The following is a 14,419-nucleotide window of genomic DNA, read 5'->3' on the forward strand; positions in this document are numbered from 1 at the left end:
CATCTGTTTTATCTTTGTTGTCGTCCGTGTGGTCCGGTTTTACAATGAAACCTGTGATAGATTCTCCAACTTTGTCCTGTTCTTTCATTTCTGCAGCTGCAGTCGCATAAACATCGGTTTCTATCTTATCGCTGCTTTTGTTTTCACCCTTAATAGTTTAGAGCTCAGCGCAGTATCGCATGGCAGGCTGTTTCATTTTCGTCAGTATCGTTATTTGGAGATATCCAATTAAAAACGGCCGGGTGACTTTGTCTCGACATCCTTGCTCAAAGTCTGCTTTTGTTTTCACAGATATGGCGGCTTTGAGTTTGGCATGCAGCTCCCTCCTGATTTGATGCTGGATCTCAGATCGGTGCCCAAAAACCGCTCTCTTTCCAAGGTTTGTTTCTTAGCAGAGCTTCCCATCGCCGATCTCGCCCGCCGTCGTATTTTCCATGTTGATAACGGTAGAAATTGGAGACGGCGTTGTAATGAATTTGGTTTTATGCACCAGCGAACCCACATAATGACACCTCAAGAACACGCATTTTCCAACTTTTAAAGAAATAATGGCAAATGCAACTGCGGTGGACCTCTTGGCTAAAGAAACCTGATTTCAGCAGCGTATGTAATTGTTGTTTTTTAATTTGTTTTTTGAATCTGTGTAGGTCTGGTTCAACCCTGAGGGCCACCACACCATGCCGGCGTACTTAAGCAGCATGAACAACCTCATCCTACGCGCCAATCTTCCCGCAGACAAGGACCCGCAGAAATACGGTGAGCGTTCAAAGCAAGAATATACCAAAAAAAACGCTTCTATCGGTATGATGAAGTTGCTCCTGATTTTCTTTTTTTTTTTCCCCCCGGCAGACTTTGCATTAAGAAACAAGTCGGCAATCTTTACCCACAATTCATTTTATTGGATTAATAGCAGGGGGTGCTGTGTTTTCTTAAAAACTCAATGTATGGCGACTTCCCACGAGTGCTGCTGTGATTCTGCTCAAAGAAACAAGGCTGTTGTTGTTGTTTTTATACTTTTCTTTTATCAGCTGCACGGGATGATACAAAGAGAGTCAAACCCTTTGAATCATCTTTATCTGAACAATGAAAGCAACAATGGAAACAGTGCAGAGATTCAGAAATTCCTCTTCTCTCGGACACTCGGTGAAAACAGAGCAAAAGCTCCAGTCGGGTTCAGGTTAATAGTTAATCATCACTCCCAGCTAACCAGCAGGCTTCCACCGGTTTTCATCCACCGCACGTTTTTCAACCCATAGGATAATTCTATATCGTGCACAAACAACTCGCTGATTCCATTTTTTTCCCGCAAGCACAAGCTGCTCTTGTGGTGACCGGCCGGCGCGCAGAGTAGCTTTTTTTCCAACTTTATTTGGGTTTTTCTACGTTTTTTAGCCTAGTTTTTTGAGATTTTTTTTTTTTTGTATATATACATCTGGCTTTACACCTTCCCCATCTCCTCCTGCTCATCTCGGACGTGTCCCCTTTCACCTCGCCTCCCGCCGCAGGAGACATTTTTACCGGGCAGCACGTTAGCATAGCGGTAACTTCACAGCTAGAAGGTCCCGGGTTCGATTCCCGGGCCTGACGGGCCTTTTCTGTGTGGAGTTTGCATGTTCTCCCCGTGTCTGCGTGGGTTTCCCCTACCACTAGAAACATGTACAATAGATCAGGATGAATGAGAGTGTGTTTGTTAGCGCAACTGTGCAAATTAGCCCACGGCTACAATCCGGAGTGGTGTGTTTACATGCATGTCTCATGTGTGTTCCTTAACACGCACTGTCCCAACCAAATAAATACATTTCTTTTCTCAGGTGGACTTAATTTCCCCCCCAATTGCCTCTTGGGGCCGAATAAAGTTTGTCTGATTGTAAATCTGATTCAGAGATCCCCGCTGTCATGTCGCCAGACATTCATCCATCCACATATGGAGATGTACAATTATTGTTTTGGAGGAAACCCACGCAGACACGGGGAGAATCCAAGCTACTCCCTGCGAGACGGTAGCGCTAGCAACTGCACCGCCATGCCGCCCCTCCATAAAAGAAAAAAAAAAGACTATTACAGTTAAGAGAAGAGTCACTTCCAGAGACAAAAAGGCGTGAAAATATATGAAACCGTCGAAGTGATACCGAGTGTGTCCCGGTGCGCGAGGTGGCGGCCGCGTGTTGGAACCTGCCTGTCGGAGCAGAACCCAAGGGGTGCTGATGATTATAGATCAGACATGGATTAGACAGCAGAGCCCATCTCTCCCAGCAAACTGGCTGCACTGGGTAATTTCACACACTCGTATCTTTGGAAAATGCAAGCAGAAACATGAAGGGGGGGGCGAAGGGCTGCTCGTCTCAGCGAAGACCCTGCATGGGGAAAAATGATAAAAGAAAATTCAATTTTCTTTGTGTGCACCGGCAAATGAAATCACTCCATACCATATTTTTAAATCGACGGCGTCGTCAGCCGCGAGAATATCATCGCTCATTTAATTCTTGTGTTAAAAAAAAAAACAAAAACCAGCTTGTACCACGTTGATTTTGTGTCGCTAACACAAATCCTCTCTTCCTGCCATTACAGCTATTTCAGTTTCCAGCCACCCCTACTTTGGTCGCACCGATGATGAAGATGCAATGTAAGGACGGCCTTTTCATTGGATTTTATCGCTTTTAACTGAACTGCTCTTTGGGTTTTTACCTCAAATACCCCCCCGGCCCCTTTCACCTCCCCAGAAGAAGTTCCAGTGAAATATTCGAGAGAGGAAAATGAGCCACGGGCCGGTTAATGATATGTACTAATGTTTGCCTTGGTGGAAGGTAAACAACAAGAGTATCTTGATTTTCCATTCATGGCATCCAAATCAGGACAGGCAGGAACATGACAGTCATATTTATCCATATTTGATTTTCTAAATGGATTTCTCTGAGCTTGCACTATTGATCAGACTCCCGATATAATGAGTATTTACCCTGAAGGTAGCACAGAGGTGGATTGATTCTCCTTCACTTCCCAAAATGAGTTTTGTTAAAAAAAACTCAGCGTGCTGTAGGTATGCAGACTTGGAGACGAGGGTGAATGTGTGCGTGTGTGTGTGTGTATATGTGTGCGTGTGTGTGTGTCTGTTCCGGTAGATCAAATCAAATAAATCAATAAGTGAGTGGATTGAGCTGCGGCTGTGGCGCGAGGCTCCGTCTTCTCTGAAGCCTCGTTTGTCCAAATCATTTCACCGGTCCTGTTCCCCCGTCGGACATTTCTGAACATATACATTACCTTCTATTTATGTATAAAAAAGACAACATAGAATTATCTTATCCAAGAGATTACCTTAGAAATGAACCGCAAAGGAAAAATACATCTCCTGAAAATCAACCCGAGAGCTTGTCAGTTGTTTTTTTTTTTTCTTTTTTTTTTTATCCTGGCTACCAACAAAAAAAATGAATTAAAAAAAAAAAAAAAAAAGCACCTGGAAATGAGTTTGGAAAAGCAGCAAGAAACTGACAGGGACCATCCGAGTAAAAACAGGAATATATCTGTCAAAGTGCTGAATCGCTGCTGAAAATGCTGCGGAAAATCATCTCTGGAAAACAGCGGGGACCCTGCATTAGGAATTTGTGCAGCTGATAACGCACAGAACAGGGCCTGCGAATGCACGATTACCTCTCCCTCAAGGGATATTCCGCTCAAGCCATTGATGTATCGATGCAGCCCGCGACACGTTAAAGACACGCCAGGCTTATTACTGCAAATGTCTTGATTTTCACAGTGCAGTAGCCCGGGGAGAAAACAAGCTTGCACCGTTTGGGCGCCGCTGGTGCTTCTTCTTCTGCTGCTGCTTTAGCTTGTTCTGCTTGGATTTCAGTGCTTTAGCACGGCCGCACGTTAAAAAAAAAAAAGGCCTGGGATTCAGAGGCGATAAGAGATCGTCTGAAGAGTGTCAGGATCCACGCTGAAGAAAGTGTGTTTCTCACACAGCCGGATTATTTACGTCTAATTCCTTAAGTGATCCCCCTTGTTTCCCCCCGCAGCGTGCAGGGAATGCTGCAGATCCTGGTGGCCATGTGCGTGCTGACCGGGTATTCCATCACCACGGCCAGCTTCGCCATCTACGAGGTCAACGAGCACCACAGCGGGTTGAAGAGGCTCCAGCACATCGCCGGCATCAGCGAGCCCTTCTACTGGGCCGTCAACTTCCTCTACGACATGGTAACGCCTTCCAACTGCCGCAGAGATCCTTTGTCAAACTCCCACCCGTAGAAAAACCACGGGCCCCCGTTTGATTTAAGATTTGATTTCGCTTCTTTTATGTATATATAATCACATATGACATGCAGTCATCATCGGCTGGATTTATAATCACGTCGGAGCCACAGTTCACTTGTGAGATAGCAGGCGATTTATCATCTTTTCCCCGCAGCTCATCTACATGATCCCCGTCACCCTGACCGTTGCCGTGGTTGCAGCCTTCCAGATTCCAGCGTTCACAGAACGGCAAAATTTGGCTGCGGTCACTGTGCTCCTGGTGCTCTTTGGGTGAGCCTTTTTCTCAGCTTCATGCAAAGGAAAACAATCATCTTAAAATGTCACTTTGCTCAGAAAAGATATAGATATATTGGAATATATTTATATTTATCCTTCTCTCTTTTTATATTTATATTAATTTTTTTTTCTCATTTTTGACATAACTGTTACGCAGCTGCAGCAAATGAATTTCAAACCCCATGGGGATCGATACAGTTATCTTAAGATATATTTAATGCGCAAAGAGAGAGTGCAAAGTAATGTAGAGTTTCTAAACAACGAAGGGAATTGATCCGATGATTGGGGTGAAGGTATATATTGGGAATACCAGCCATTGAAATGACGCACCGTCTGGCGGACAGGTGGAACTCTGATGGGTTCAGAGACGACGCGGGAAAAGCGGCGATGGAAAAATCTAGGATGCGCGCGGGAGTCCGACACGTCTAATCCAGTGTGACGTCTTTAATTCGTGTGAGAAAGGAGCTTTTACAAACGCAGCGCTGCAAAGGAGGTTGGAGGATAAGTGCTCCTCGAGCAGAGATTCACAGAGCCTATTATCCTCTCGTCCGAGCGTCGCTCTCTCAAGACGTTTGGATAAATCACGCCTCCGACCGACTCGTCCGGTCGCGGTGTCATGTAAGGACGCGGAGCAAACAGGGGTTACCTTCCACTCATCCAGGTCTCCAGTACAATCATCCTTTCACTTTTTCTCCATTTTGCTGCTTACCAAGGTCGCGGCGGCATTGTGTCAACAGTTCTGTCTTCCGTTGTGAAGACTCGAGCTTAAAACATGAAATATAAGAGGAGATCAACCATCGATCGGATGCCTCAGTAAACACCTCCAAGCTCCACGTTTGTCCTGCGAAAAGATTTGCAATCACATAGTTGAAGCGGTGCAAAGGCACATGCGTTTACGTCCTCGCACCATAAGGATGTTTCTCTTCTACATATGTGCACAAGGCTCAGTTTTCAAATGATTCCAACAAACACAGATGGTGACAGAAAATCATCGCCGACATGTTTATCTATTTCCAGCCAAACACGCTGGAGGAGGTGGAGGTGGTGGGCATCTGGGGGGGGAAAAAAAAACAACAAGAAAAATAGATGAAGATCGTGGAAAACAGCATGATTGATGGTAGCGTTGCGGAAAAATATCGTCGCTGAAAAGGCGACGGGGTCCAACCGTGTTTTCCGGCCTTTAATTTGCTCATTCTTTCGTGTGATTTTAACACCCGGCGCATCGCCGCGCCACATCGGCGTAAAGCTACACATCCGGAACACTCACATTATTTACATTCGTCCCCAAATGTGGCTGATGCTTAAACTCCCGTGTTTCCCTCGGCGGTTGAAGGGCTCTATATCTTAGCAGGCCAAGTCAGCACTCTGCCTCTCATTTATCAGACAGATGTCTCCCTCCCAAGCAATGAATAATCGCAGCCTTCCATCTGTCAGCCTGCACCCACCTGGTCTGGTCTGCAGCCTCGCCGCTTCTGTTCGCTGTCATGGCTTGGCACTCGCCGTCTGCCAACCAAGCACCTTTTTTCGGGCTTGGCACCCAAACCGTTTGTCTCCGTCGCGCCCTATCTGTGGGCGTCTCTTCGGTTTTTTTTTTTTTGTTTGTTTTTGTTTTGGCTTCCTTCAGTTTTCGCTTTTTCATCTCTCCTCTTGACTGAGATACGCTCGGAAGTGAGATGACGCAAAAGGAAAGAGTGATCAACAAACAAAACAGATGAAAAGAGAAAGGATATTCCACGGTCGAGGAACTCGGGGCAGGAGAAATGCATCTCGATGTTTACCCTCCTCGATCCGTCTTATTTCATTCCCACCAGCGATTTGTCCCTTGCGGATCCGAAATGTCGCGGCCGCGTTTCACTTAGGTAACTTTTCGGAACGAGGACGAGCAGACGGCCTTTTGTTTTCGTTTTGTGGAAAGGAAGCGGGTCGCTCACGGGTAGTTTGAGGGTAGAGTGATCCCTCGCTATAACGCGGTTTACTTTTCACGGTTTCGCTACTTCACGGATTTGCATGGTGCGTTGCGTTCTGCATTTTGATTGGCTAAAAAGTCACTCCGCTTCTTCTCTACCTGTGCGTCAATAACGTCGCAGTTTAATATGCACACGTACGTAAAACAGTTTGCAAAATTTACACGACGTACGTGCAAATTCTCTTGCAATTTCCAGTTTCTCTAAAACCCATAATGTTGACGAAACGCTCTGGAGCGACAAAAGCACCTTGCAGGGCCCAAAAGGCAGCGGAAGATGCTATCTATGGCAGATAAAGTTAAACTTCTGGACATGCTAAGGGAAGCTAAAAGCTATGCGGCTGTAGGTCGGCATTACGGAATGAATGAATCTTCCGTTCGTTCCATAAAGAAGGAAGAAAAAAACATAAGGACGACAGCGGCGATACGTTTTAATAAGGATGCAAAAAAGGTTGCAACTGTCCGTAATTTTTTTCATTTTTAATTTTCTCCCGTTTAGTCCAATTTCTCGGGGCGGTGCTAATCTACGCCATTTGAAGCCTTCTGTTCACATTGATGATTAAAATTATTATTTGACAGTCCAGTACAGAAGTTGTTTGTTGAAAAAAACATTTCTAAAGTACAGTAGTTTTATTTGCGAAACAAATGATTGAGCCTCTAAAATGGTTTGTTCTTTCTTTTCAATGTATAATAGAGTATTTAATTGTGTAATAATTGTAAAAAAAAAAATAGAGGTCTCTACTTCACGGATTTTGCCTATCACGGGTTCTTTTTGGAACGTAACCCCCGTGAAAAACAAGGGTTTACTGTATTTCCCCACATGGAGATCAACCCTTCACTTGCACCCGAGGATTTGCTGATTTGATTTTATGAACCTTTTTTGAGCCTCCCCGCATATTCCCTCAAAAATTTGCACGGACGCTGCTTTTTCCTCAGGTTTGCCACCTTCCCCTGGATGTACCTCCTGGCAGGCGTCTTCAAAGATGCAGAGATGGCCTTCATCACCTACGTTTGCATCAACCTCTTCATCAGCGTCAACACCATCCTGTCCACCTCCATCCTCTACTTCCTGAGTCAAATTTCCACAATCGATCCCGAGGTCAGAATAAGAATTCGAGCAGATCTGCGATTCGGTGAACTTTAGCATTTTAGCAGAAGAATACTGAGAGCTGAAAGACATGCTATTGTTAATGATCCTCGATCTTCTGCTCCCACAGGCTGTCCTGGGTCTGTTCACCAGGCTGAGCCACGGCCTCCTGATCTTCCCCCAGTTCAGCTTCGGCAACGGGCTGATGGAACTCGCCAGAAAGAACATCCAAGTCCAGATCCTGAGCGGCTACGGCATCGACGCTTATCAGAACCCCTTCTCTTGGGACGCCCTCGGCCAGATGTTCATCTCCTCCATCGTCCAAGGCCTGGTGTTCTTCACCCTCCGCCTCCTGCTCAACAAATCCCTCATCCGCAGGGTCAGGTGAGGTTTCTTCCGTCGACGGCGCCTCAGGATGTTCTTCCAAGATTGAATCAACTCAAATTCAAAGCGTTCATAGTTTTTGGCTTTTAAATACCGACCACCAAATGTTTCTACGGTGGACCTGCAGGCGTTTGATTTTGGGCAAGAAGACGGCGTTCCAGGACCCTTGGGAGGACGACGACGAGGACGTGGCGGCCGAACACCGACGGGTGTCGAGCGGCGGCGCCGGCTCGGACGTTCTGCAGGTCGACCGGCTCACCAAGGTCTATCAGCACCTCAACAAGAAGGTCCCCGCCGTCAAGAGGCTCTCCGTGGGAATCCCCGCGGGACAGGTGGGTTCGCAAGCGGTCACGGATCCGGGAAGGGAAGGGTTTCCGCGGGGCGGCGGATGAGTTGATTTGATTTCACCTTAATGCTTCGACTGAAATCTAAACATGACGCATCGAGATAATACGGTTTGTGGGCTGATATTGAAATAATATTTCTCGTGGGACCTTTCTCGGCTACATTTCTGACAACAGGTAATTACTGAAATATCAAAAGATTAAATGGATTATGTGCGGTTGAAACTTCTATATTAGATAAGAATGGAAATAATGCCTCGCTTTTCTTGAACCGCTCATTTTTCCTCAGACGGAGTGAAATAAAAAGTTAGAATTAATTGGTCAAACGATTTGGTTTTTAGTTTCAAACACCAAAAAGCAGATGTTTATATAATATTTCAGCGCGGGCTGAAACAGGAGCGCCGTCTCATGAAACCATGAGCTGTGTTTTTATTTGATTTTTTTCTCTCCAGTGTTTTGGTCTGCTGGGAGTGAACGGAGCAGGAAAAACTACAACTTTCAAGATGCTTACGGGAGATGTGAGCCCGACCGCGGGCACGGCGCAGATCAAGGACCGGGACGGGTGAGGCTTCCGTCCATCTCGTCTTCGCGTGTTTTTAAAAAAATGCCCACTTAATGTAACCGCCCCCCCCCAAAAAAAAATCACATAGAAATTGGATCGGGACTCTTATTTAACAATACCCATTCTCTACGGATCTCTTCCGTCGGCCTGTGGTTGTCGTTTTCTGACAGTCTCCTTGAAACCAAAGTGTTTTCAAACCTTTAGATTGGTTTTAAGGCGCCGACCTGAATTAAACATGCCACGGCCGCCGTGAAGAAACGAGTTTTCATTTCGTTCGTTGAACCCGTGAGAGCGGCGGTTATCGCGGCAAAACACGGCACCGCGAATTCTTACTCCATTATATTTATGTCGTTATTATCGGAGGATAAAATCCAGATCGAAAACGTGGTTAGAAAAGACGCCCGACCTGAACCCGCCAACATCGGCACCACGACGGCTTTGCGTTCGAGGGAATTTCATTGGGGTTACTATGGCGATATGTGAAAGCGCAATGAATCGGGATATCTTTTCAGGTTTCTCAAGCAGCTCGTCCTTTCCCCTCAGCAGAACTTGTCCTTCTCTGGTTTTCCCCTCAGGCATCTGGTGGACATCATGGAGTGCCGCGACAAAGGGATTAGCATCGGCTACTGTCCTCAAGTGGACGCGCTGGACAACATGCTCACCGGAGAAGAGCACTTGTACTTCTACGCTCGCATCCGTGGCATCTCAAAGAACGAGATACAAAGGGTAGGGAAGAGGTTTCAAGGTTCCACTGAATATTAACACCGTCCGTATATTTTTTCACTCGGTGGAAAGAAGCTACGCTCCGACCGCGGGAACCTTGAAAGCACTCGACGCTTCCTCGCCGAGCTCGGAGTACCGGGCCGCGGCGCCGGGCTTTCGCGGTCGGCTCGCGCGATCCGAACTTTTCAAATGAAGCCGGAACTGCGTTCTTCTAGCGTAGAACAATTTACATTTAGATGATACGCCGATGATGAGAAGATCTCTTCTGACACGTCACGATAGCGCCCTTCTTCCCATTTATCTTTCTGAGAACTAATCAATCTTGATTCCACGGTGATTACCGAGTGTGCCCGTCCGCCGCAGTCGCCGCTGACATGAGAGGAGTTTGCAGAGCAGCCAGTCAACAAACGGCATCCATTCTGATTTGACATCTTGATTATTTTTCAGGGGGAAGGAGGAGGAGGAGGAGGAGGTGGGGGGGTTGGAAGGGAAAACAACAGGAGAAGTGGCGTGAAAATACTTTCATGACAAATTGTAAACAGAAAGTCATCTATCTCCCGGGCTCTCGCCTCAAAGGTGGTACATCCCGGTCGTCTCGTGCTCGATTTGCGACGATGAATATAATCGCCGCCGTTGTCGCGGCTCCTCTCCTCTGGTCAGCGACGGAAAGACGACGTTCGTAACGGCCGCGACATCTCCGTGCTCTTGATTCGGAAAGACGAGGCCGTCCTCTCCCGCCGAGAGTCGTCCGCCCGTGGATAAATAGACGAGCGCAAATGGGGTCATTTCACGTTGACATGGCTTTGTCTGGCGTAATGAGCTGTTCCATCAAAGATGGAAAGAAGGACTTTCGTGGAAGGACATAAAGAATAAACATGTTTGGATTGAACCGGGATCCGCTTTGCCGCCTGAGCTGATCAGAAAAAAAAAGTGTATCATTAGGAGAATTTGCGAGACTTAGACGGTGTTCTTCATGTTCCAATAGCCCGGATCTCCTCCACGGAGAAGTTGACACGAAAGCAAATCCGCTTACAGAGGGAAAATCAGAGAATCTTAAGAGAACAAATCCATTACATTGGCTCGCTCCATCGACGGGGAGCTTCAAAAAAAAAAAAACAAAATCACCTCGGGCTCTTTGGCACAGATATTTACGGCGTGAATCCCATGCGGCGCGGCGGTTAGCGCTCCCGCCTCACAGCGAGAAGGTCCCTGACGGGAGTCTCCGTGTTCTCCCCGTGTCGACACGGGTTTCCTACCGCGGTTCAAAACGTGGCCGGAGGTCGACCGGAGCCCCTGTTGAGCCGCATTTTGTAATAAACGTCCAAAATGTAATAACTTTTTCATTTCATTTTGTAACAAAGCCACATTTTGTAATGAACTGCCGCATTTTGTAATAAACTGCTGCGACGCATTTTGTAATAAATTTTGCCGCATTATGTAATAAGTTATTACATTTTGAGAAGATTATTACAAAATGCACTTGCGACTTTTTTATTCTCTAGGAAATGTAATAACATGGAATTTATAGAATATTCTCTGTTAATGCAACCTTTGAATAGTGAACTGATAGTAATTGCTAAGCACTGCTACTAGGCTAATACAGTGATACTAATAATAGGCCTAGCTTTTACAAATACTTTTAAGTAAAATAAAATACAATTAACAAACTTATGCTTTAGAATTGTTATTACATAATGCACTATGTTATTACATTTCCTAGAAAATAAAAAAAGTTGCAAGTGCATTTTGTAATAATCTTCTCAATATGTAATAACTTATTACATAATGCGGCAATATTTATTACAACATGCGTCGGGGCAGTGTATTACAAAATGCGGCTTTATTACAAAATGAAATGAAAAAGTGATTACATTTTGGACATTTATTACAAAATGCACTGTTATTACAAAATGCGGCTCAACAGCCCCTGAATGGCCCGAATGTGAATGAGTGAATGAGTGAATGGTTGTATGTCTCTACATGTGGCCCCGTCTCTGCTCCAATGACATTCGAGATGGGCTCCAGCACCTCCGCCGCCCTGTGTGTGGGATCATGAACGCATACACCGTGTGATTAGCATAGCGCTGGTGAATTTTTGACATCATAATTTTGACATCGGTCCGTCGGAAAGCGACTCTGTCATCCGGCAAAGTATGTTTCATTTGTTCATTTTCCTCCACGATCACCTTTCAGATAACTTTGGGAACAAGTGCGCTGGACGGAATAAAAAGGCGGAAACGGCAAAAATAGGCTTGAACGTAACTCGCTCCGCCCTGTTGCTACTCTTACCGTGTCTTATGCGTTCCTGCGGCAGGTGGTGACCTACCTCCTGAAGAGGCTGGAGCTGAGCTACCATCGCGGCATCGTCACGGAAAGCTACAGCTGCGGCACTCGCCGAAAGCTCTCCACGGCTCTGGCTCTCATCGGACACCCGCAAATCCTTCTCCTGGTGAGGAGACACCTTCTGAAATAACTTTGCGAGCGCTTTGCCGTCCAAAAGGGTCTCCCACGTGGAGCACATATTGATCCTCTGGATGTGAAACCTCTGCTGATAAGTCTTGGTCTTCGGGGCTTAGCCAAAGGTGGTCTTCCCCGTTGCCTGGGTTTTCTCCCGACCCCTTTTGTCTGCATCCAAAGCGTTTCTTTGCAGCATCCTCTCCCCTGTGTTCTCAGCTCAAGCCACACATTCCCCTCCCTGTGTTTCCTTAATTCCCCCGTCTCTGTCGAACGCTCTCCCTGCAGCCGTCTGCTTTCAAGTTGACTTTGCCTTCATTTTTTTTCCCCCCCTCTAATCTTTGTATTTACTTTTTCTTGATCGCGCCGGCCTCGTTTCCTCCTTTTCCCGTTTTTGAGCGTCGAACGAACCTCGCCCGGTCCGATTCCGGCTCCTAAAGTCCTAAACTTCTTGGACACGTGTCGCTGTCTGCAGGACGAGCCCAGCTCCGGCATGGACCCGCGCACCAAGAGACACCTGTGGAAAATCATCTCGGAGGAAGTTAAAGGAAAATGCGCCGTGGTGCTCACTTCTCACAGGTTCGAAAGCCGTCACGTACACGCCACCGACAAAAGTCAGTATTGTCTTAACTAGCAGAACATTTGGCATTTGCGATACAGTTTTATTTGCACTTCATGTTCTCTCCCAACAATAAACTCTTAATAAAAAGGAAAACTCCTGAACAGTGATTACTTTCTGTATGACAGGCGGAATGGCTAATTAGGGTATGTTCAACAGCTCCAAGTGTGACCTTTTATCTCCTCTGCCTTTGTCTCTGTATGTCAGCATGGAGGAGTGTGAAGCTCTGTGCGGCCGTCTTGCTATTATGGTGAAAGGTCAGTTCCGCTGCCTGGGCTCCCTGCAGCACATTAAGAACAGGTTTGTGACCCCTGCTTGTTCTCAAATCCAGCCATTACCGCTCCCTTCCAACCTGTCGGTTTACTCTTAACTCCCCCTCTCCACGTTTCTTCCCTCCAACCCTATCATTTTTTTGTACCTAAACTCTCAACTGCAATCGCGGGAACAGCGGATCCGGCCACCGCCGCCGCCGCCTTTCACAGAAATGTAACACTTTGGCTTGTCCGCGAAATGTCCTCCGCGCAGGTTCGGCAGCGGGTTCACAGTGAAGATGTACTTGGCCGAGGTCGCCGCTGATGCAGAGGCAATCGCCGGCTTCATGCAGAGCCGATTCCCCGCCACTTATCTCAAGGTGAGCTCCTGCAGCCATTCGGGGGAGTTGAACATAATTAGTGATGGTGGAGAAAAAAAAAAGAGGCAAATGTGTATCATGCACGAGTAATTGGCGGTGAATCCTTTCCTCCAGTAAAGTTCTTGAAAGGATTCAGACACAATAGAGGGCAACGTGCACAATCATATCAATCAAATGAATTCATGAATTATGCCTTGCTCCTGCAAGATGAGATAAGATTAGATAAGATAAGATAAGATAAGATAAGATAAGATAAGATAAGATAAGATAAGATAAGATAAACTTTAGTGATCCCCATGAGGGAAATTCCTTTGTCAGCGCAGCGAAACTGTTATAATGTCAAAAAAAAGGAAAATAAATCTGAATATAAATAGAAAGGCAGAAGACAGAAGATAGCGAGACGTCCACTAATAAATAGACAGCAGACGACAACAACAACAACATCAGGGATGACAATGGGCAACATCAAGGAACAAAAATGTTACCGCAATAAAGAAATTCCAAGAATATGATGGGAATAATTTATTTGGAGGAGCGCCGTGGCCTCTGAATGCTATGACAGTGCATTACGTGAGCCAATCTTTTTATTGCTGTCGGTTGCATTGTTGTCTGGCTGTCTGGCCGCTCAAGTGCTTTCTCCGCTCGCTAGCTTTAAGGAGCTGTTGTTTGGCTTGGAGGAGATAGCGGGTTTCATCAGGGCTCGTTTAATACGCCGTAAACGCTTCATATGAAGAGAAAATGATTTAAGTGGCGGGCAGTCGATGAGGAAAAAACTACCGTCTGCTGTGGGAACATCGGCCGCACGTCCGCATTTGATTAGCAATTGATCTGAACATCATGCAGTGAGCAGATATTAAGAAATCTGCAAAAGTGAAACGTGCACTAGCCAGTGACGGGGCGCATTAATGATGACTTGCATAATAACCCATTACATTCACACCATGCTATGTTCCAAGTATGAGTGTGAGCTTTCTTAGATTTCACAATGTCTCTCAACTGAAGGCAAATTAGATATCTAAGGACTGGAAAAACATATTTCGTTGACATGTCAAATACTGTGAGTTCTAGTTATATAACACTTTCACTTGTAAAGCGTCTTTGAGTAACATGAAAAGCACTATTCAAATC

General features: G+C 46.0%; 1 protein-coding gene across 1 annotated transcript in view; it reads left to right on the forward strand.

Annotated features, from left to right (window-relative positions):
• Positions 1 to 14,419, forward strand: part of abca12 (ATP-binding cassette, sub-family A (ABC1), member 12) — a 71,091-nt gene that overhangs the window by 55,318 nt on the left and 1,354 nt on the right. Inside the window, exons 55-68 of the mRNA XM_086145988.1 lie at positions 292 to 379; positions 648 to 756; positions 2,569 to 2,623; positions 4,014 to 4,191; positions 4,403 to 4,518; positions 7,424 to 7,586; positions 7,705 to 7,958; positions 8,086 to 8,290; positions 8,755 to 8,864; positions 9,440 to 9,590; positions 11,902 to 12,036; positions 12,517 to 12,620; positions 12,868 to 12,960; positions 13,186 to 13,291. Coding sequence (XP_086002114.1) covers positions 292 to 379; positions 648 to 756; positions 2,569 to 2,623; positions 4,014 to 4,191; positions 4,403 to 4,518; positions 7,424 to 7,586; positions 7,705 to 7,958; positions 8,086 to 8,290; positions 8,755 to 8,864; positions 9,440 to 9,590; positions 11,902 to 12,036; positions 12,517 to 12,620; positions 12,868 to 12,960; positions 13,186 to 13,291 — 1,867 coding nt within the window. The remainder of the gene's footprint in view (positions 1 to 291; positions 380 to 647; positions 757 to 2,568; positions 2,624 to 4,013; positions 4,192 to 4,402; positions 4,519 to 7,423; positions 7,587 to 7,704; positions 7,959 to 8,085; positions 8,291 to 8,754; positions 8,865 to 9,439; positions 9,591 to 11,901; positions 12,037 to 12,516; positions 12,621 to 12,867; positions 12,961 to 13,185; positions 13,292 to 14,419) is intronic.

The sequence above is a fragment of the Fistularia commersonii genome, chromosome 4 (assembly GCF_037954325.1).
Source record: "Fistularia commersonii isolate RoL2024-O1a breed Wild chromosome 4, RoL_Fcom_v1.0, whole genome shotgun sequence".
Classification (NCBI taxonomy): Eukaryota; Metazoa; Chordata; class Actinopteri; order Syngnathiformes; family Fistulariidae; genus Fistularia; species Fistularia commersonii.